General features: G+C 37.4%; 5 protein-coding genes across 5 annotated transcripts; 2 read left to right on the top strand and 3 right to left on the bottom strand.

Annotated features, from left to right (window-relative positions):
• Positions 1-432: 432 nt before the first annotated feature.
• On the bottom strand, positions 433-2056 carry LOC112175993 (tetraspanin-11). The gene is made up of 2 exons (XM_024313790.2): positions 1419-2056; positions 433-750 (listed from the first exon to the last, which is right to left on the bottom strand). The coding sequence occupies exons 1-2, from the start codon at positions 1920-1922 to the stop codon at positions 433-435; spliced, it is 822 nt and encodes a 273-aa protein (XP_024169558.1). The 5' UTR covers positions 1923-2056.
• A 2781-nt stretch (positions 2057-4837) lies between these two features.
• Positions 4838-6979, bottom strand: LOC121050583. The gene is made up of 4 exons (XM_040511255.1): positions 6939-6979; positions 6079-6276; positions 5922-5977; positions 4838-5325 (listed from the first exon to the last, which is right to left on the bottom strand). The coding sequence occupies exons 1-4, from the start codon at positions 6977-6979 to the stop codon at positions 5258-5260; spliced, it is 363 nt and encodes a 120-aa protein (XP_040367189.1). The 3' UTR covers positions 4838-5257.
• Positions 6980-11317: 4338 nt separating this feature from the next.
• Positions 11318-14727, top strand: LOC112177086 (enolase 1, chloroplastic). Its single transcript, XM_024315281.2, has 7 exons — positions 11318-11926; positions 12368-12675; positions 12973-13127; positions 13215-13532; positions 13865-14011; positions 14099-14149; positions 14314-14727. The coding sequence occupies exons 1-7, from the start codon at positions 11520-11522 to the stop codon at positions 14377-14379; spliced, it is 1452 nt and encodes a 483-aa protein (XP_024171049.1). The 5' UTR covers positions 11318-11519; the 3' UTR covers positions 14380-14727.
• A 123-nt stretch (positions 14728-14850) lies between these two features.
• On the bottom strand, positions 14851-17425 carry LOC112177087 (plant cysteine oxidase 3). Its single transcript, XM_024315282.2, has 5 exons — positions 17153-17425; positions 16280-16428; positions 15750-15906; positions 15400-15600; positions 14851-15290 (listed from the first exon to the last, which is right to left on the bottom strand). The coding sequence occupies exons 1-5, from the start codon at positions 17349-17351 to the stop codon at positions 15175-15177; spliced, it is 822 nt and encodes a 273-aa protein (XP_024171050.1). The 5' UTR covers positions 17352-17425; the 3' UTR covers positions 14851-15174.
• A 601-nt stretch (positions 17426-18026) lies between these two features.
• On the top strand, positions 18027-20655 carry LOC112179742 (protein MIS12 homolog). Its single transcript, XM_024318221.2, has 7 exons — positions 18027-18304; positions 18430-18487; positions 18783-18902; positions 19069-19164; positions 19245-19383; positions 20149-20286; positions 20391-20655. Exons 1-7 carry the CDS (start codon positions 18183-18185, stop codon positions 20450-20452), a joined length of 735 nt encoding a protein of 244 aa, XP_024173989.1. The 5' UTR covers positions 18027-18182; the 3' UTR covers positions 20453-20655.
• Positions 20656-21228: the final 573 nt, after the last annotated feature.

The raw sequence follows: 21228 nt of genomic DNA, 5'->3' as shown, positions 1-21228 counted from the left end.
TGGGTGTTTCTTTGCTTATGCACATTCGGGATACTATCTATACTTTGTTCATGTATGATAAGCTAAGAGGTAGGTTTGGTTTGTGTAGGTTCACACTTTTTGGTCACCAATAATGAAAGTCCAGACTTTTCTTACGAACTATTTACAGAGAGTTTGCAAATTAACTTTTTAAAGGAAACAGTTTGAGGTTATTGGTTTCTCTTTCATTTCAAGCCCTCTTCATCCAGATACTCTTTTGTGCATCAAAAACTGGTTTTGATGAGCTCGAACAGACATTATAAATTGAAAAGAGTTCTAATCAATAATTCCTTTTCAAGTATTTCGAATAGCTAAAGTAATTAAGTTGAATGTAAAAACAACACACCTACACCATGAAGAATAAATCTCACTTGCATTAGCTTAATAACTAACTAAAAACAATACTGGAGTTAATCAAGCGCCTCCTCTGTACTTGTTGTAATTGTAAGTACTGAAGCGATTGTTCTTGGTCGCACAGCAACCAACGCAGTAGACGAGGGTAAGGAGAACGAGAATACAGCAGTTGAGTATGGCCAGAGACCTCCACTCTTTGCGAATGTTCGCCAGCATTCCTCCTTTGCATGACTTGCAGTCATAACACAACTTGTTCTGCTTGTTGCTCCAAGTCATGCAATCACTGTCCGGCTCTTTAGGTCCCGACTTTGGAACAACCCAATATGTTGCATTCTTGAATTCATATCCGCAGTAGGATGGTGGCTTGCAGCAACCGGACTGTTCCATATCAAACACACAGAAAAGCATATGATTAGTACACAGTCCCATCAGAATGTATAAAAATGGCATATATGCATATACAAGTACTAGTAAAAGGAATTCATGAGGATGATTATAATCCTGATAAGTGTATTCCATGTAAAAAAAAATTCAGCAACATTTGGATCCTTTTGAACTTGATTATTTGAAATGAAAAATATTAAATCTCAAACCACATCAGTATGCAAGTCAAATTACTTTTATAACTGAAACTCCAATTCATCATTAATTATAAAAGTTCTTATTCTTGATTTCAATTAATGTATCTCCATAAATGAAAAGAGGTTTATCTATATATAACATTCTTGTTAGATTCGTATGAAACATAGAAAATCAGGTATTTGAACATAGAAGAACCAAATCTCGTACGATGAATACAGAGATACAGGCAAATCCACTTGGTTCAAACTTTAACAAGGCAGTAGTCCAAAAATACTGATTACCATTTTAATTGTTTTTAATGAAGTAACTCAATTAACAAATCTCAATTCAAAACCTCCCTATGGATCAGATACATATACATTTGTTATCTTATATACAAAAAAGATATTTATTCCAAAAAAAATATACCAATTAACCAAGAAATAAATATATTAGTAAATTAAAAATGTGAAAAACCCACATACCTGAATCGGAGACAAGTTCTTCTTGTAAAAATCGGACTTGGTCTGATGAACATCGCCGCCGAGACTCTGGCAAACCTGAGCATCAATGAGACAACTCTTGATCGGCTCCCAGTTCTTCCCATTAACAACGTAATGCTGGAGCCAATGCGAGAAGTCTCCAACCTTGTACTCCTTGTACCCTCGTCCCGACACGGCCTGTCCGATCCCCTTGTTGGTCACGAAAAGCGCGAACACGGTGAACGCGATGAGTCCGAGGATGAGGAGAAAGATTAAGACGAGGTAGGTGTAAAGGAGAGAGTTGAGTCGGCAGCACGATCCGGCGAGGCCGAGGACGGACACGACAACGAAGAAGAGTCCGGCGAAGAGGAGAGGGTTCTGGAGGACCTTCTGGCAGACTGTGCCGCCGTGGAGGTGGAAGTAGATCGACGCGCCGATGGAGGCGAGTCCCAGGAGGAGGAACATCGCATTGAGGATCCCGATCACGGTGTTGCTTATGCGTAACATTGTGAAAAAACCACGACTAGGTCGGAGGTTGTCTTGTCTTGGGATTAAGGAATTGTGGGGATTGGGAAACGAAACCCTAGGATTATGTTCTTGTTGTTGGTGAAGAGATGAAAGATTAGAGAGAGGAGACGGTTCTGTACGTTCTTATCTGGACTGAGAAACTGTTTTATAGAAGGAGTTGAATGCCTACGTAAAACGGTTGCATTGGGTTTTTGAATCCTTTGGAAAATGGGACTTGGATTTGAACTTATTTACAAAGTTTGGGATTCTAGTATGAGATGGATTGGGCGTTTGACGACAGGTGGCGGGTGGAGAGGTTGACATGTCATCATTGCCCGTTGTGTGTGAGGGCTGAAAGTACTGAAATGGCCTTGGAGGGCGATTTGAAAAAGGACGTGGGTAACTGAGTCGTTCATGCACGTAGTGGACGCCTCATGTTCAGAGGCGACGGTTGGGTTTAGTTGACGTGAACCTAACGTGGAATTTATCCCAGTATAATTTTACCATGGATTTTACTACCTTGGTTTTAAAGGATGGTTATATATGGAAAGGTGACAAAACAGGATTTATATATGTGTAATTGGTTTTGGATACTGGCTAGTAATGTTCCTTTAGTAGGTGCGTTTACCTTTGTTGTCACTTAATTGGTTGTGGATCTTCATTTGTGTTTGTTTAGCTTTAGGCTTTAGCTGGCCGGGAATACTTGTTTTTCTTTTGTTTTGGTGTTTCAATGGGTTGAAGGTTCTCAACTATATATATCTGTTGAGCATTAATTAGAAGTGACGAGGTTCACCGTTCACCATAAAATGGGAGTTGAGAGCTGGGAGAGGAAATTGAAGATGTTCAAATTAAGTGAAGGAAGGGTGTGAGATTCATAGTTTCATACTATCAGTCTATCATAGTATCAAAGTGGATAAGTAAACACTTCAATGCGTACATTATGTGGTCAAAGTGAGGATGAGAAACTATAGGGATTTGCACTTGGGAGTAGGAAAATGACCATACTATTAATGGCAATGTAAGCTAGTGCTTTTATAACAGTCTTGTTTATCATCTAGCTAGCTAGCAATGTTGTTAATCCACAATGTCGCATCAAAAGTTGTCTATGTTGTAACCAAGCCACACACGTACGTTTTATATGACTCAAACCACAGGGCAGTAGTCAACATAGGCATCAAGGCATAAAAATGTTTAGAATAAATCGGTCAAATCCTAACTTAATCTAATCATAATCCGTAATTAATTAATTAATGTGCATAATTGTTGTTGAATTTAAATTTAAGGATGAAAAATAACAAGCATTCCAATTGCCCTATTATTTTTTAGAATTCCGCATGTTTACTTACTTGGAATGGAATGGAATGTAATGGAATGATTACGGAGTAAAAACACCCCTGTGTTTACTAACACATAAAGGAATCGGAATGATTCCAGGTAAAAGAATTCGTGTGTTTACTAACACATGAAAGAATCGGAATTGGTATAGGTCCCACCTATTTATCAGGAATCGATTCCTGAATACTCAGGAATTCGATTACAAAGGGGGGAGATGGGTTTAGGAATCATTCCTCCGGAATCAATACCGAGTCATTTCTTCTCCCATTCCACTTGTCTCCGATTCATGATTATTTTCCATTCCAAGTAAGTAAACGTGTCATGAATCTAAATCCAACAATAGCTTACCATAATTGACAAAAAGATCAACTGACCACCTGAACTACACCATTGTTGTCTAAACATCTAGTCAATATGGTTAGGAAAATGTCCATTTACCCAAATTAAAGCTACACTAACCCCGCTTACCTAAATATCTTATATGATTGTCCACTTACCCAACAAATTATATATTTGTTAGCCTAATACCCAATTAAGTTTTTTTTTTTTTTTATTGTTTTTGAGACAATTTTGCCACACTCTCTTTGTCACTTGGAGAGATAAGTCATCGGAGACTTTTCCGGACTCCGGTCATCGGTAGCTGAAAACCTAGCTAAAGGTCACTAGATGTCCCTAAAGAGGTCGTCGGAGATCTCATAGATCACCAGAGAATATTATTGCCCTCTAATAAAAAGTTTATTCCCCCCCCCCTCCCCAATAATAAGTTTATATATTGAACCCCCAATAACATGTTTATTGACCCCTAATAATAAGTTTATTGCTCCCTAATAATAAGTTTATTTCCCCCCAATAAAAAGTTCATTACCCCCAATAAAATATTTATTGCCTCTCAATAAAAAAAACCTTATTCAGAAAGAAAACTCTTTAACATCCAACAATTATCTCCAAAAGGTCAAAACCCAAATATAATGCAATTATATTTACACCAAGACTTACCTATAAACTACTCATTATGTTTCACATTAACTCACAAAACACATGTTTCACATTAACTCACAAAACACATATATAATTCACCAAAACCCAGATATTTATTTTTAGTCTCTGAGAGTAAGCAAGCGAGAGAAAGGATGGAATAGCACAAACACACATAATTTCTTCATTTCTTGTTTCATGCCCATAGAGATGCTTTCTAGTTTCATAGCCACATATTGAGAGATGCTGCTGAGTTGATACGCTAAACAACTCCCTTAAAATCCTCTCTGGTTCGTCGGTGCCAAATTGCACCAAATCAACACAATTAATACAAATGGGAATCATACAGAGTAGGACCAAGTCAACTCAAAGCCAAAATCTTTGAATATAAAATTGCAAAGATTGTTATAGAAACTGTACCATTCGACATGGAGAGGCTCAGACAAAAGAAAAAGACATGGAGATCGAGGCTTTCCGTCAAAAAAAAAAATGCAGAGGCTAAAAAACATAATGAAATTAAGATCTTCACTATCAAAGCCAAGCTCCAACACCTTGATTTCCCAATTGCAGACCCCAAAACGAAGAGACCAGCACCAAAACAAAAACCTAACTCACACTGCAATTCAGTTCCCACGTGAAATTGGATTTGCCGGAAAATAGATTTTAGGCGGTGGAGGTGGTTGTGAGCAAGGAAGCTTGCGACGAAGTGAAGAGAGAGAGAGAGAGAGAGACTTGCCCTTGCCAGAACACCTCGCCGGAGACGAGTCGCGGCCGTCGAAATCGGCGTCGACTCTTCGAAGACAAGGATGAGGCCTCCATCCTACTCCTGCTGCTTCGTCTCATGTTTCGAGGTGAAAGTCGAGTTAGGAGATGAATGAGGATTGTGATGGTGGTGGTAGGTGGTCATTGACATCGGCGCTGGCGCCAGGGGCGGATCAAGAATTGAAACCTTGGGTGGGCTTGGATTTCTTAAACAACAAAATTTTAGCTACTCTAATAATGGACTCAAGCTTTTGCCATTCACTTTATGCTCCAGTTCGTAGTTCCAATTCATAGTGATTCACAATTAAACAAACAGATAGAAACAAGCCTCCTGTTTGAAGCACAAAGTTGATTAGCACAACACTTTAATTAAACCCAAAGTTGATTAGCCTAGCATCGTTATACAACTTGATTTAACCCAAATTTGATTACTCATTAGCACAACAATTGTTGCGTTATATGTTAATTAAACCCACTGAAGAAGTGAAGATGAGCCTCAAAATTACACAAGGAGTCATTCACAATTTAACAGAAAACAAAAAATGCATAAACCTACCATTAAGTACCCTGAATATAGTACTTTGCCATTTTCAAAACAATGACGAGTTCAGAATATAAAGCTACGGATAGGACGAAATAGCTAGCAAATAAACCCAACCCCAATCTGCAAAGTTAACTCTATAAACTTGAACTGATTACTCGACATTCGAATGAGGCCAAGCTCCTGGCCGAGATAATGAGATAGCACAACAAATCAACAATTGATAAGCATTGAAATCAATTAAACCCACAACAATTGCACAGCAGAAAGAAGACCCACTGATCGACCTTGATAAGTTTTGAAATCAATTAAACCCACTTACCCACATCAATTAAACAATATATTGTAGATTTGCAGAACAAGGAGACGGAGAGAATGTTGCATACCAGATTTCCAGAGCAAGAGAATTTGACTGCAACCTTCATTCTTCAATCCACGAAATCTTCAATCCAATACAACTTACGAAATTGAATTTCACATCACTCCTTAACCCTATAACTTGCCCCAAATTGGATTGATTCAATTAAACAAAATTGAACTTACATTGAATTCATTGCTCCAAATTGAAGAGGGAGAGTAAGAGAAGTAGATACAACTTGATGTCTTGATGTCTTGATCTCTGAGATAAGTGGAGAAGGGAAGAGCTGCAGGAGGCGAGAGGAAGAGGAGGAGGAGAGACGATTCTCCAGTTCGGCAGTTCGAATAGGCCGTAGAGTTCTGGAGTCGGGAGTGGGGACTGGGCTTCAATATGGACAATATATACCCAATTAAGTATACATGTAATTTTTTTTTTAAGCTCAAAAATCTCGAACGGGCTGGAGCCCGCCCAAGCCACTACCTAGATCCGCCCTTGGCTGGTGCCTTCTAGAGAGAGAGAGAAGAGTTTGAGATAGAGTCAGAGAGAGATCGACGAGTTTGTAGTTTATTAATTAGATTGATGGCAAAACTGTCATTTGATGCTTAAATTGGGTGAATGAGAATAAAAATTTATTGACAGAGTAAGTGAGAGTATATTGGCTCAAATTTGGGCATTGAGTCAAGATCCCATATGGTTATCGTCTCTGCTATGCAATTGGGGTATTTCTAAAGACTGAACTTTGGGCTCTAAAGGAGGTAAGTGTTAGATATCCAGCCCTATCCTATAGGGTTTGGATTTGGCACAAAACCGTCCACAAATGGGCCAAACCACTACCGAACCGAAATGGGTTGGTAAGCCCAAACTCTAACCGAAATCGGGCCGAGGAAGGCCCAAACTGAATTTTCGGAATGCCGATTGTTTAGTTGGTTTGATTCGGTAATGGGCCTCCACCGAAACTATTGGGCCATCTAAGTTTTTTAGATTTCACAAGACCCATTTCAATTTTCCAGCTTTTTACTTTTAGCAGCCCAATTTTTCATACTACCATGAGAGCAAGTTCACCCGTTGGGTCACCAAGTCACCCATTATTCACTGCTTTTTAGTGTTAATTTCACCATCTGGGTCACGAGCACAGTGTATTTCGTGCCCTAGGTCACCATGTACAGTGTTCTGGGTCACTATGGTAACCTGCACAGTGTATTTCGTGCCCTGGTTCACGAGCACAGTGTATTTCGTGACCCAGAGAATGAAAATATACACTAAAAAGTAGTGAATAGTAAGTGACCCGGTGACCCAACGAGTGAACTTGCTCTGATAGGAGTCATGATCCATCAAACATCTACATTCTTCCAAATTTACTATATAAGAAAGTTGAGTTCTATTGTGCCACTGTTCCTAAGGCAACAGTAAGGAACAGTTTGCGGGGCTTGGGATCAGTAAGGAACACTTCGTGGGGCTGGAAAAGACCGTTCTGCCCTCATTTGAGATTTTTTTTTGTTCTGCTGTGTATCGATCAGATTCTCCTCTCTTCTTAAAAGAGCTACAGAGAAAGAGAATTGTGAGCAACAAGAATAGTGTTGACGACCATAGCTTTCAAAACAGAGCTGGCCTAGAAGCTGGTTTTCTCAGACGAGCACAAAGCCACCATCTTTGTTTAATTGATCAGTTGAAAATTGTGTATGTTCTAATAGGGTTCTAGCTTCAGGCCACAAATAGAAGAGCTCCAGTTAGTTAATTGAAAATGATTGGAAGAAGCCACTGTGGCTGAGGTAAAGGATAGCTAGATAGCAAGTGACTATGAAAATCGATGAACTTTACTAGTTTTGTAGCTTAGTAGCTTACAATAATCAAAAGCTTTGCTGTTTATGATTTCCTATTGGTTCGGTTCTCAGATTATAGGTTGTGAGGGACATGATTGTTGTTTTTGTGATTGACTTTTGCCGTTTCCTTCTTTCTTCTTTAATCATTTTTAGTATTGTTATTAACTCTCCTCTTCGTTTCCAGACTGATCTGACGAATCTCAGTGATTGGATTTTAATTTGAGGAAGCTGAAAACTTATATGGTTAGTTGGTTTTCCATTCCTGTTTTTTTTTTTCCTTTTATTTTTCACGTCGTCAAATGCTTTGATCGATTTTCTAATTTTGTGCAGCGAATTTAGATTTGAGTTTCTATATGTGGATGTAAGGGCTATTCTCTGAAAATCAAGTTGTTTGACATTATTAGGGAGAGGTTTGGACTGGAAACAATGGTTGCTACTTGCCCATCTTTCTTGCTTTCTTTGATATTCATAACATTGTTTAATTTCTTCGTTTGAGTATTGCTGAATAATGAATTGGATTGTTTCAGGTATATATACTTTTAAAACATGCTTAAGCTAATTTTGATTTAGAGCTAATGTCTTTACATTTTTTGGGCTATTATTATGATAAAGAAGCTAGCTTTTTGAATCCTATAAGCTAATAGTATATTGCTTTATTTCACCAACCTTGATTGAAGCTGTAGGTTTAGGCTAATCTTCATTTTAGCAAGGGTTTATATGTAACTAAATGAATCACTTTCTTCAAATGCTAGGCATGGATTTCAAAATATTTAAATTATATATGGTGGTTCTGTGGCAGGTTGAAACTCAATTTGAACAACAATGGGCGGATGGTAAGGTGGAAGAACGGAAAAATGAAATTCACGAGGGTGAACATGTTCAGGATTAGCAGACTGTACTGCAAATATTACTGAGTTTTGAGTTGGGATTATTGGAATTTGATAATCGAAAGCCTCTTTGTATGCACCGCGCTAAAAAATGTACTCCCTCTTTCTCAATCACTCTAATCCTTTTCTCCCCCCCTCTAATTTTATTTATAAAAATTGTAATTTTTAATGTTTATTTTACAAGGCACAACCAAGTTTTTGTTAAGTGTAATTCCAAACTTCACAAGGGAAATTCCTTTATTTTTTTTATCACTCTTTTGCAGCTTCTGCTTATTGTAGTTATGTCTGGTTATAAGTGTTCTTTGTTAATTACTTTGATTGGTACGTTTAATTTACTGCAGTAAAGACATAGGAACAATGAAGTTCAGTTTGCTGGTGAGCTTAAACTCAAGGGTTATAGCTACCGGTTGAAGGTACCTCTGTGAATCCTTTTTGCACACATTCGTAATCAATATTCAAATTGTATCACTCATGAGCAGTGACTTTCCTCAACATTCATATATAGTAACTAGCTAGCTCCATATGATAAGAAAGATTGGTATATATATGTAGTACTTCACATATCTATCTATTTTGGTGGAAGAACAAAAAAAAAAAAAACAACAACAACAACTAGGATGATAAGAAATTGCAAAAAAAAATCGAGCAAAGAAGTAATATTAACATTAACCAATTCCTATTTCTGATATGAATTTCTGAAGATTTTGGGTATCGTTGTTGAGTATATGAATCCAAACTGTAGCTTAAATACAATTGTGCATAGACTTTTTTATTTGGGTTTTGCCCCATTATGAAGCTCGCAATGAGTAATGTATGACTCACCCTGTATCCTGAGATATGCCTATTGAAACAAACAAGAAAGTTGGCCAGGGTATACTATACTATGAGCATTTAGTATTTGTGTTTCAGGAAAAGGCATATATAGATCAAGTATGAGCATGAGAGGTCATGGTTTAGGCATCAAAGGAGGTTTAATGCTATGAGAGGCTTCATTATGAAAATTATCTGAGATGGATAAGAATGATATGAAGTTTTGTTTTGGTGTAATTGTGAAGTATTAGGAATTAAGTACTTCCAATTGTATTCTTAGAAACTTTGGATATTTTGTATTCAGAAACTCTTTAGCAGATAAATGTTGATTTATCACATTAAGTCAATTGGATGATGATCTAGGCTTATAGAATATAGAAATATGGCATTATAAAGTGAAGTGTTTTTTATTTTAATGTACTGGAGTCATTACATGAATATATCTTATAATGCAAGCAGGCTTTTAATGTATTAATGAAAAGTGTAAGGGCTGCAATGAGTGTATATTATAATGCAAGCAGTCAAAATTCAAGAAGCTATGTATTTAATAATCCTCTGAAGTTTCGGCATGCATTTTCATAATTAGATGCAGGTGTCAATTTATAATTTTGTTTGCTATTTTGACCCTTTTTGAATTGAACCTCTATGAGAACGTCAAATTTGATTGTCACAGAGGATAATTGGTTCTGCAGCACTTGCAAATGGCTCATCTGCAAGGTTGAATTTTGATACCTGTTATACAAAGAAAGTTAATTTCAGGTATTCAACCTATTCAGTTACTAAATCATTAGGGCACATATATGTTTCCCAAATATAGGAAAAAGAAACCCATTTGTTTATGTAAATGACATATTAATTCCTTACAATTTGATGGTATAGTGAAAGCTTTGAATTTATTCTTTGGGCAGTGGAGTATTAAGGCCAATATGAAGCAATGGAATATAACTCGAGACCCATGTAGTGGAGCTGCCAGTGACTCCACCGCATTCGACAATGGCGAGTACAACCCCTTCATCAAATGTGAATGTTCTGTCATTTAGCCTCTTACTGTCAATGTTTTTACTTTAATGCCACGCTGAAGAACCATACTTTACCTTCAATATCAAACTCATGCAATGATCATGATTTGCATTTGCAGGAAAGTTTATGCCTTGGATGTTGTAGGTGTACTTCCAGAACTATGAAAATTGAGCTACCTATTCAATCTCTGTGCTGATCTAAATTATTGTGCTCCAGTTTTACTCACATTAGTTAGCCAAATTTAGTACCAAATTTGTAATTTTCGACTATTTTGAAATTTGTAAGTACACAAGTCTGGTTAGAACGCTAGTTTTTGCAATTTGTAAAATAAAAACGGCTTCTGTTACATTACACTAGACCAAAACACACACTTTGTGTGTGGGTTTAATTTTTAAAAGAAAAAAAAAAACAAAATAATCATTGGAGAAATGTGGGGAGTTTTGGAATTTGTATTTTTTTTCCTCCTCTTTTGCTGTGGAACTGTAGAAGCGGGAAGTTATAGAGAGAGATTTTTGGGGGAAATAAATTAAAATTTTATTCTATTATTTTGTTTATTACGATTATGACATCCATTTATTAAAAAATATATTTAGATAATCTATGGTTTAAGGATCAAGTCGTCTTTTCACGTCCACTTTGGCTAACAAAGTCTCTTCTCTTAATAATAGTATAGACATCTAGAATGAAAAAATAAACCGATATTTTGTGAATTATATCACTCCTAGAATTTAAGAAGAAAACAAACCCGTAGCAGAGTGCGGGCAACTTTTCTAGTACATCCGAAGTGCAACTGAACAGAGGCCCCATCCCTCCATCTACCTGAAGGCTGAAGCAGTAAAGAGGACCCCACAAGAAGAGTATATTAATAATTTATAAGTGTGCATGCACACCTAGACACAAGAGCAGTCGCAGCTACCTCGCCGAGACTACCAAGTACCAACCAACTCCCTCTTTATTTTCATCGCTCGTCGGCGGACCTTCCCACACTTTTTCTCCCCACTCCCTCCTTTATAATCAAATCCCACCTATCTTTCTCCCTCCAAACCCTCCTCTCCTCCCTTTCAAACCCAAATCAAAGAAAAAAAAAAAATGGCCTTGGCCACCCAGCCCTCCACTACCCTCCTCCAGAACCCCTTCATTTCCTCCAAGCCCCAGCCCAAGCCCTCCGCCTCGATCCCGCAACGGCGCCGTTTCTCCACCCAATGCTCCGTCGCCGTCGCGCCGTCCGCGGCGACCAAAGCGTCCAAGGAGTACAAGGTGAAGTCGGTCAAGGCGAGGCAGATTATTGACAGCAGGGGGAATCCCACCGTCGAGGTTGATCTGATCACCGACGATCTGTACCGATCGGCGGTTCCGAGTGGAGCATCTACCGGAATCTACGAGGCGTTGGAGCTGAGGGATGGTGATAACGCCGTTTATGGAGGCAAGGGTGTGCTCAATGCTGTCAAGAATATCAATGACATTTTGGGTCCTAAGCTTATTGGCGTCGATGTCAGGTTAATTTTGCTGCGTTTTTACTGTTTAGTTTTACTTCGCTTATAATTATTGTAACCTTGGTAACTAATCTTCATTGATCGGTATGACATGAAAGAATTATCATGAATTTGTATTAGAATTGTTTTACTAGTTTTTAAACATGTAAAAACAAAAAATGTGTATTTGATAGTTAGTTTAGTTACAAGACTCTAGGTGTGATTATTAGGCATTTGAAAGCATTTAGAGATAGTTTTACATGGCATGTCGGTTATTTTTACTGTTGCTGGTTCTAGTAGTTACTTTACACTTTGGCAAGTTAGTTACACTGTCCTTGTTTACCTCATGGTAAAGTTTTTGTTAGCCTTGATGTTTATTTTGCTTATGTGAATTGTATGCTGTTTGTTTATTGTATGTATGCTGGTTATGATGAAGTTCTGACGTTTTGCCTTGTTGATATCTAGAAATCAAAATGATGTCGATGCAGTCATGTTGGAAATTGACGGAACACCAAACAAGTCTAAACTGGGGGCCAATGCCATATTGGGAGTGTCTCTTAGTGTGTGCAGAGCAGGAGCAGGGGCAAAGGGAATTCCCCTATACAAGCACATCCAGGAAGTGTCTGGAACGAAGGAGCTTGTTATGCCTGTTCCGGCTTTTAATGTCATAAATGGAGGAAGCCATGCTGGAAATAATCTCGCCATGCAAGAATTTATGATATTGCCCGTAGGTGCCTCCTCATTTTCCGAGGCACTCAGGATGGGTAGTGAAGGTTAGTAATTTAACTGTGGTTTTATAAAAGTGATGTTTCTTTTATGCGGTGTATTTATCTTAAATTCATTACTTTACTTCAAAATAAGGATTGAGATTGTGAATCATTTTCAGAATTCAAAGTTGTTGGTTGAATTTGATATTCTACATTTTCCAATATATAGTTTAGTGACATGAGAATCTAAGATCACATAGACCAGAAACAATTGAATTTTATCAAACTATCGTCATACTTTAGTATGTTTCTGGAGTTTTTGGATCATTGGTAATCCATAACTGTTCTCCATTGCTTGAACAGTTTATCACATGCTAAAGGGAATTATCAAGAAAAAGTATGGACAAGATGCTTGCAATGTTGGAGATGAAGGGGGATTTGCTCCCAACGTACAGGATAACAGGGAAGGACTGGTTTTGCTCATTGATGCTATTGAAAAGGCTGGTTATACAGGCAAGGTAGGACCACAGTATACCCTGGCATTATTGTTCTCTTGCAAATTCGTTTGAACAAATGTGTGACGTGAAATCAAAACAATCATGCAGATCAAAATCGGAATGGATGTTGCTGCTTCGGAATTTCTCACTAAGGAGGGGAATTATGATCTTAACTTTAAGAAACAACCAAATGACGGGGCACATGTGCGCTCACCTCAGAGCCTTGGCGACCTGTACAAGGAGTTTATCAGAGATTTCCCTATTGTGTCCATTGAAGATCCCTTTGACCAAGATGATTGGAGCTCGTGGGCTTCACTTCAATCTTCAGTTGATATCCAAATTGTAGGAGATGACTTATTGGTTACAAATCCAAAGAAAATTTCTGAAGCCATTGGGAAGAAGGCGTGCAATGCTTTACTTTTAAAGGCAAGCATCTTTTCTTTTCTTTTTTTCGCTCTTTCTTTTAATTCATTTTATCTTATATAACGGAGTTGAGATTTACATTTCATTAGCATTCAAGTTTTGCCTATTTTTATCCATTTGTCAGGGCATGCCAGAGACTTAGATGCTAAACACATAAATATCATTTATTCTTTATCGCATTCTGGTAGATCTGAAATAACTGTAGTTGTAAGGTAATGCGTGCTTGTATTGTACATATTATAGGCTTATAGCTAATAATGGAATTTGGTAGGAAAATAAAATAAAGATACGATTATGTGTGTTGATTGAGCTCATTTTCTTTCTTTGACTTGCAGGTTAACCAGATTGGCACTATCACTGAATCTATTCAGGCAGCACTTGACTCAAAAGCTGCAGGTTGGGGTGTGATGGTTAGTCACCGGAGTGGGGAAACTGAGGATAACTTCATTGCTGATCTTTCTGTTGGCTTGGCCAGTGGACAGGTTTATAAGCTGATTTCTAAATTTCTGTTTTCTATCAATTTTTTTTGTTGGAACTACAAACTTGATACTAGCTTTTTGTTTATATAGATCAAGACAGGAGCTCCCTGCCGAAGTGAGCGTTTGGCCAAGTATAATCAGGTAAGCAAAAGTACCAGAACATTTTATTCCCTACTGTGCACTTATGTCTTGCTTTCCCACATGCGGATAATGAATGAATACTTACAATTGTAAAAGTAAAGTGGATGAAATAGTATCATTAGCCAGCCTTTAATCTATTTATATCTGTTCCCATTTGATTTCAGCTTCTGCGCATTGAAGAGGAACTTGGTAATGTCCGTTATGCTGGTGAAGCTTTCAGAGCTCCTTAAGTACTTCTACATGTTTAAGGAATACGTCAATCAATCATTCATCACGTTTTCTGAGCTTCAAGTCCAACTTGGGTTTCTGGGAACATCTACAGAAATTTTTGATGTTATTGGATAATTCCATTTGCCGAAATGCCCGGAATGAAATGCCCGGAATAAGATGGAACAAGTCTTCATCTTTATTGGAAATGTTTGTCAGTCAATAACGAAGTTATGCTTTCAAATTGTCGACTGCTGACCTTCTCATCAGTTCCAACTTTATAGTTGTTATGTTGTACCGGAATGTAATGTACCATGTCCTCTACATTTCACCTCCACCATACTTTTCAGACTATATTATTGTGCTTTTTGGGTGTGCATGAGCTCTGCCGGATATAATGGATTATCACAGAAAGACCATCAAAAGCACATCAATTAGTTGTTCTGTGTTCCTCCACCATAACTTCTAACTTAATAGTGGCTACAAGGAAGATATGACACGTCATTGCAAGCATAAGATTCCTGCACATGGGCAATGCCAGAACGGCGAAAGGAGATCGTAACACCACTGGGAAATCGAAATTGGAGGGAGGGTACAATCATATTAATTTGTAGCTACTCAACTATCTATCGAACTTTGCAAGAAAGCTTATCACGAAAGCCTTCATAAAAGAGCTTTTCTGCATGGTTGCAGCACCTTTGTTACCTCTATTAGGCTTCTGCAGTCGACCAAAATAAAATGCTTCATAGGATCCAATGCTTAACCATATACCATAAGCAAGGGCTCATTGAATGATTGTCACTGGCAATTGATGGAGATTAGATCTGAATAGTCGGTCCAGTGTAGTTTCCCTCTCGCATGTAGATATTAGGTTCGGTCTCACCAAGCCATGCATATTCCTCTTCTTTTTCCTCCTCTACCTTAATTTCTGTAGCTGCAATTTATGGGTCAAGCAAAACCACTCTTATTATTATCTCTTTTTCTTGCCATCCAAATAAATTCACAAAGCAAAGAAAACTATAACAAGAAATGAAAGTTCTTACGGAAGGCAGTATATGGGTAGTCACAATAGTATGTGCATTTTCTGCCCAAATCTTCTCTGTAAGGTGGAGTGAGAATGTCAAGAACAGCGCACGGGGTGACTGCAGTGAAAGAATGCAGATTCCCCCCACTGTTTGGGTACAAAACTGATGTCCCACATGGTGCCGTTACAACTTTGTCAGCTGCCAGCTTTGCCAATCTTACTGCATTGGAGAGCACACCATCAGTTACCACATAATTTGACCTCAGATCATGAGAACATTGTGTTTAGGAACTAAGAGCAATATGAAAATAGTTATTTGTTAAGAAGCGTAAACCATGCAAAAGCTGAAATTTCAATGAGAAAGCAGACCTGGAAAGTAATTTGATCCCTTGCTTTCCTGAGAAGGCTCCACCCAATCGTAAGCTCTCACATGCAAAGAACCATACAGAACTTTGCTAAAAACAGTCATGCCAGGGTGATCATGAAGTGGAATGACTGAGGAAGTAGGAAAACAGAATATACACATCTGCATAAAACCATTTACCTAATCATTTAGTAATAATATATGAGAGCTTTTTTAACACAACAAGAATCTTAATAAATTGTTAAGTGGCAACTCAGATGAATGATGATTCCAACAATCATATCATGGAGAAGTACACAAAATATAATCTACATAATATCAAAAGTTCATTAAGAGAAACTCGATTTATTTTACATTCACATATACACAGTCAAGGCAGTAAGAACACTGTTACCAACGATTGCTTCAAAGTTTCACAATATAAAATCCATAAGAACAAGTAGGGAAGAAGAAAAAGAAAAAGTTAGCATTTCTATTTGGCAGTAAAGTGATGGTATTGAAGGAAAAATATCTGTCCTTTCTGCTAAATGCTTACCGTAAAACTATCACCTTCATATAAATTTAAGTATGTTATTGGTTGAGTCCATCGAGAAACTCTATTTAGATTGTCTCTGAAAAATCCAAGCCCTCGATCATCATCTGGATTTTCCTCTTTAAGTCCAACATCAGCAGGATGGATTGCGTCTGTAAATTCCAACCAAGATCAGAAACGTAAAGTCATGCTAATGTCACTATAAGAAACAGAAACTTTCATACCATTCTGACTCAGACTCTTAAGATCTTACCTTTTGGATTGAGTAAACTTTAAACAGGAATCATCATTAAGAAAAGATAAACCTCTATTAAGTTAATTTCTGAACAGACATACAATAAGACAAAAAGCAAAGACATCTTTGTACACTTAGCCAATCTCAGACGACATTACTCAATCAAGCTGTTCCCACATACCACATGGATCTGTATTAGAATTATCATCGGTTTGCATTACTATGGTATCATCAATAAAGAACAAAACCCCATCAATCCAGTCGCCAGAAACAGCAGAAAGAAAAGAAATGTGATTTAAGCATGCTTGGGATAAACCTTAATTGCTGTAACTTCAAGTTCACATATTTCCTACTAAACCACTTCACTATCAAATTAACTGTCAATGCAGGATATTCTATTAAGACTTAAGAGCTCAGATTCCTGAATCCAAAACCAGACTACAAAAGCAGTAAGTTACAAAAACTAGACCATCCAGTTCTTTATTAAAAACAGCACCAAGACAAGCAAACCCAATTCAAGTTTCATCACAATTTGCAAAACCCACATACCAAACTTAGCTCAAACAAACTTCCAACCCAAAAATTCACACACTTAAACAAACAACTTGATCATAAACCAGCTAAAACGAACAGGGTAATACCCAAAAGAGAAGAAAGCTTGCTGACAGCTTCAGCAGAAGGGGGAGGAGACCCGGAGGGCGAAAAGGTCTTTTTGCAGAGTTCATAGATAGCCTCGACTTTGGAGCTCTGCCTCGCCATGCTTGTTTGGCTCCGCGACACACCAAAACGCACTCTCTTCACTAAAAACACCCGAAACTTATCGCTAGCTTTTTGTAACATTCTCAGAAAAACCACTGTTTCTTTCTCACTGAAGAAAAAAAAAAAAAAATTCCAGAGAGCCTGGTTTTCCAGTACCTCTACTCATCGCCGTCCGATCCTCATACGCGTGGCAGACAATGAAATGTCCACGACTCTATGTGCAGTATTACTACTTTTATTTTCACTTCCCAACAGCAAAATTTCAAAGAAACTGTGTTCGTTGGATAAGCATCAAATCAAGGGAAACCGTTGGCGCATGTTTTTACGTTAGTGATGTATTAAGAATTCTTTATGTTTCAATCAGATTTCTGTATTTGTTATCTATTATAAATAAGAATTAATTAGAACTAAGTCCAAAACTCACAGTCATATTATTAACACTATAAATAAATAAGATCTCTCGTTAACATTTTCTTTCTTCAACCCAATGCGTAGGTAGGTGTGTTTTTTGGTGTGCACCTTGCGACGGTTTCTAAGTTGCTGCTTCATCTCTTGAATTATACAAAATATTTGGTGGGTTTGAGAGCTTTGCCCTCTTGACGTTCAATTTGATGCGTTTTGTCTACCACGTTTTGAAAAAAATAAACAAAAAAATTAACGCCTGGTTTTCTAATATGGGTACTTTAGCCGTCCGTCTGATCCTCATACACGTGGCAGACAACGGAATCTCACCACGTGTTCCCCTTTACTGTGTGGTACTAGCACTTTTTATTTTCATTTTCCAGAATCAAAATTCAAAGACCTTCTCTTTCCCAAACTCAATTTTTGCGCGGGAAAATCCCTAAACCCTAATCTGAAATTCGAGCGGCTCTGGTGGTGTGCGAGGGATAGGGTTTTGAGTGGGGGAGAGGAATGGAAGGGAGGGAAAGCGAGGCGGTGTTTGATTCGGTGAACCTGAATCCGCAGCTGTTCATCAACGAGGTCATCAACACCGTCGACGATTTGGTCGACGATGCGTTCGATTACTTCCAGCAGTAACTCTCTTTCTCTCTTTCGGATCTGTACTTGTATGAAAGACTAATGTGTGAGATTTGTAATTTTGAAAAATCTTACTTTTCAAACCCGAAATTGTTAATTTCTGTGGTGATTTTATCTTCAGGGAAGCATCGACCTCTTTGAAAGTCGAAGGCACTGACAGAGCTCAAGATCTAGCCAAGGTACTATCTTTGCTTAATTTTCTTTTTCTATTGATTTCCCCCAATTTGCTTTGTTTCAGTTTATACAGGCTCCATGAATTTCTGTATTGCTTTTGTGATTTCGAGTGTGTGTGTGTGTCTGGGAACGCATTTCTTTTTTAACTTAGCGAAAAAGAAATATTTAGCTTTCGTATTTTGTAATATTAGATTCTGATGGATGATTGGCTTGAGGATTGTGATATAGACATATAGTAGGAAGATGCAATGTAGCTTTTATTTGAGTCCTTATATCGGGTGTTTATTTACTTATCTGCAGGGCGTTAATCTCATTCGCAAAATGGTTCAATCGAATGTTGATAAGCGGCTGGTTATGTGGGAGCGGTACTGTCTTGACCACTGTTTTGAAGTTCCAGAGGGGTTTGTGCTGCCCAAAAGTGTAGGTCCCTTTCAGTTATTTGATGTTTCTTGTTCTGCTTTTATTTCAGTTTTGGAGTCTGGTAGTGTAAAGTACAAAGAAGTAAAATGTGAAAGAAGTTACTTGATTTAGGAAGTAATTATATTCTCTATTGATAACTTAATAATCTGAGCAAGTGATTTTATAGGGTGAAACACCTGTTGATAGTTCTGTATGTCAAAATGCAATCTGTGATCCAGAAGTGGATGCCAAGTTGGATTCGTTGAGGAACAAACTCACCAAGGTAATTGCAATCCTATAAGATGCAAGGATCTCTTGTTTGCATGAAATTGTACTTTTCTTCTAATGGAAGTGTGATTACAGGTTGGTGAGGAATCTGCTGCACTGAACCGAGAGCTCCAATTATTGGAACAACAGTCTGCTTCTAGTAACCGTTTATCTGTGCTTGTCAATGAGACATTGCAGTTATATGACCGAAGCTCTTTTCATGAGATGTTCCAGGGTAATTAACTAGACACAATTTCGAATTATATTCAATTTTTAAGTGCTATAGCATCCATTTGTAGTGCTGCTAATGAATAATATTAATTTAGGAAGCATGGGTTTAGATGTATGAAGGTTTTTATTATTTGTGATATATACTAGTGAGTCAGAAATGATTTGCATGTGTGTTTACGAATACACCATAAGTTCAATAACTGTTTTTTCCTCATATTTAGTCAATTCTTATCCCATATCCTTCCTTCCCTGTCATTTTGGAACTTACCTTATATCAGTTTTAAATAGTACTCCTTTTTGTAGTTATGTTTTGGGATCGAATCATTTTTTGGTCTGCTCTGTGGGCATCAGTCGCTCTAGAGTTTAGACATCACTTCTTATCAGCCCTATCATAAGATTGGAAAACTGCTATTACTTGACTAATGTTGTTATCTTGAAGTGTTTTTTTCTTCTTGTTACTGTTGAGTGTTCTTAGGCTTGGTTGAGGACTTCTTGTCCTCTATTATTGTTTGTTTGGCTCCCATGAGATATAATTTACTTCTCCTTTCTTTTGGCCCTCTACAATTATATTTGTTGAACAGACAAGCTTATATTTTGTTATGTGCAATTTTACTCTATCTGGTTTCATGATTGAAGGCTAATGAATAGGAAAATCCTTACAATTACCACATATTGAAGTTGTTTTGAGTGTCTGTCTTTTGTTGTTGGGTGGCAGTATCTGTTGACATATTTTATATCAAAACTCATTGTAAATTATTGTGTTGTGCAGAGATGGTTAAAACATCATCACAACTTAGGATGAAAACAGCAAAGCTGAAGACCAGAAAGGCTGAAGAAGCGAAACAGAATAAGATAGATAAGATCTACAATCGATACAGAGATTCATCTGTGATGAATGATAGCAATGGTAACAGCTATAAAATGTTCATGATAGTCGGTGGTTTTGCAAGTGGAATTTAACAGGAAACATTGCATTTCCATGTTTGTGTTACAATATACTCTCTTTTGCAGGTCTCTCTGGTGCAAAGTTGGAAGATCTTCAAGAATTTTTAGACAATATGAAAACAATGTGAACTATCCATATAATTTCTTCAGTCTTGCAGCGCTCCCAATTCGCACAGTTTGGCAGTTGTAAGTGTTTGTCATCCAGTTCAGCAAACTGCCAATGTTGAACATGGATTTTACGCTGATTTGCTGAGAATAACTGTGATTGTAAAATCTTAAGCTTGTGTCATGCACTAATGCCTACTGATGATACTTCTGTTGGCTTGGTCAATGTTGTAAGGTGAATTTACAACAGACGTGTATACTTCTAGTGTTTAACTGTCTAGTCCGACTCTTAAGAGAGTTGAAGTTCTCCGACCAACCGTTCCACTGAAACTAAAAAAGAAGAGGTAAAAGTTATAATGATTCTTGTGATTTGGAATGTTGCTCGATAGGATTTTAAAATGTTTAGTTTTACGTTTACCGTTGTGATTTGGCAAATTGATCAAAGTTGGTCAAAAAGTTAATTTTGGCAAAAACTTTCATAAGTGCAAGACTACTAGTCATGTGTGAGGATAAGTTTGTCATTTAAAAAAATTTAAAAAATAATTTTAAGTTAGAAATTTATAGGAAATGGAATAAAAGAAATAAAAATCTTAATTCCACAACAACCTATTTTTTTAGTGGGATTTGTTTAAGGATATCTCTATTTGTGTTTAATCCAAATTCTAGGTTACTTGACCTAGTGGTAATAAGGTTCAATTAGAAGAATCTAGAGATTCTCTTTCCTTGTATGATTCTAACTCTATGCATTGTAATCCTCTATATATAGAGGTCCCTATTATCAATGAGAATACACAGCAAA

Source organism: Rosa chinensis, chromosome 7 (assembly GCF_002994745.2).
Source record: "Rosa chinensis cultivar Old Blush chromosome 7, RchiOBHm-V2, whole genome shotgun sequence".
Classification (NCBI taxonomy): domain Eukaryota; kingdom Viridiplantae; phylum Streptophyta; class Magnoliopsida; order Rosales; family Rosaceae; genus Rosa; species Rosa chinensis.
The sequence above is the reverse complement of the archived record's forward strand: the minus strand, read 5'-3'. Positions and strand labels throughout refer to the sequence as shown.

Excerpts from the sequence above, each read along its gene's own strand:
- LOC121050583 (XM_040511255.1), bottom strand. The coding sequence starts at position 6,979 with ATGGGTGACTTGGTGACCCAACGGGTGAACTTGCTCTCATG. Across the intron at positions 5,978-6,078 it reads TTTGGAGCAATGAATTCAAT|ATTTCGTGGATTGAAGAATG; the intron begins GTAAGTTCAATT and ends ATTGGATTGAAG. Across the intron at positions 5,326-5,921 it reads TCTCTTGCTCTGGAAATCTG|GAGGCTTGTTTCTATCTGTT; the intron begins GTATGCAACATT and ends TGCTTCAAACAG.
- LOC112177086 (XM_024315281.2), top strand. The coding sequence starts at position 11,520 with ATGGCCTTGGCCACCCAGCCCTCCACTACCCTCCTCCAGAACCCCTTC. Across the intron at positions 13,533-13,864 it reads GCAATGCTTTACTTTTAAAG|GTTAACCAGATTGGCACTAT; the intron begins GCAAGCATCTTT and ends TTTGACTTGCAG. Across the intron at positions 14,012-14,098 it reads TTGGCTTGGCCAGTGGACAG|ATCAAGACAGGAGCTCCCTG; the intron begins GTTTATAAGCTG and ends TTGTTTATATAG.
- LOC112179742 (XM_024318221.2), top strand. The coding sequence starts at position 18,183 with ATGGAAGGGAGGGAAAGCGAGGCGGTGTTTGATTCGGTGAACCTGAAT. Across the intron at positions 19,165-19,244 it reads TGAGGAACAAACTCACCAAG|GTTGGTGAGGAATCTGCTGC; the intron begins GTAATTGCAATC and ends GTGTGATTACAG. Across the intron at positions 19,384-20,148 it reads TTTTCATGAGATGTTCCAGG|AGATGGTTAAAACATCATCA; the intron begins GTAATTAACTAG and ends TGTGTTGTGCAG.
- LOC112175993 (XM_024313790.2), bottom strand. The coding sequence starts at position 1,922 with ATGTTACGCATAAGCAACACCGTGATCGGGATCCTCAATGCGATGTTC. Across the intron at positions 751-1,418 it reads AGAACTTGTCTCCGATTCAG|TCCGGTTGCTGCAAGCCACC; the intron begins GTATGTGGGTTT and ends GATATGGAACAG.
- LOC112177087 (XM_024315282.2), bottom strand. The coding sequence starts at position 17,351 with ATGTTACAAAAAGCTAGCGATAAGTTTCGGGTGTTTTTAGTGAAGAGA. Across the intron at positions 16,429-17,152 it reads CAAGCTTTCTTCTCTTTTGG|ACGCAATCCATCCTGCTGAT; the intron begins GTATTACCCTGT and ends TGGAATTTACAG. Across the intron at positions 15,907-16,279 it reads ATGAAGGTGATAGTTTTACG|ATGTGTATATTCTGTTTTCC; the intron begins GTAAGCATTTAG and ends GGTTTTATGCAG.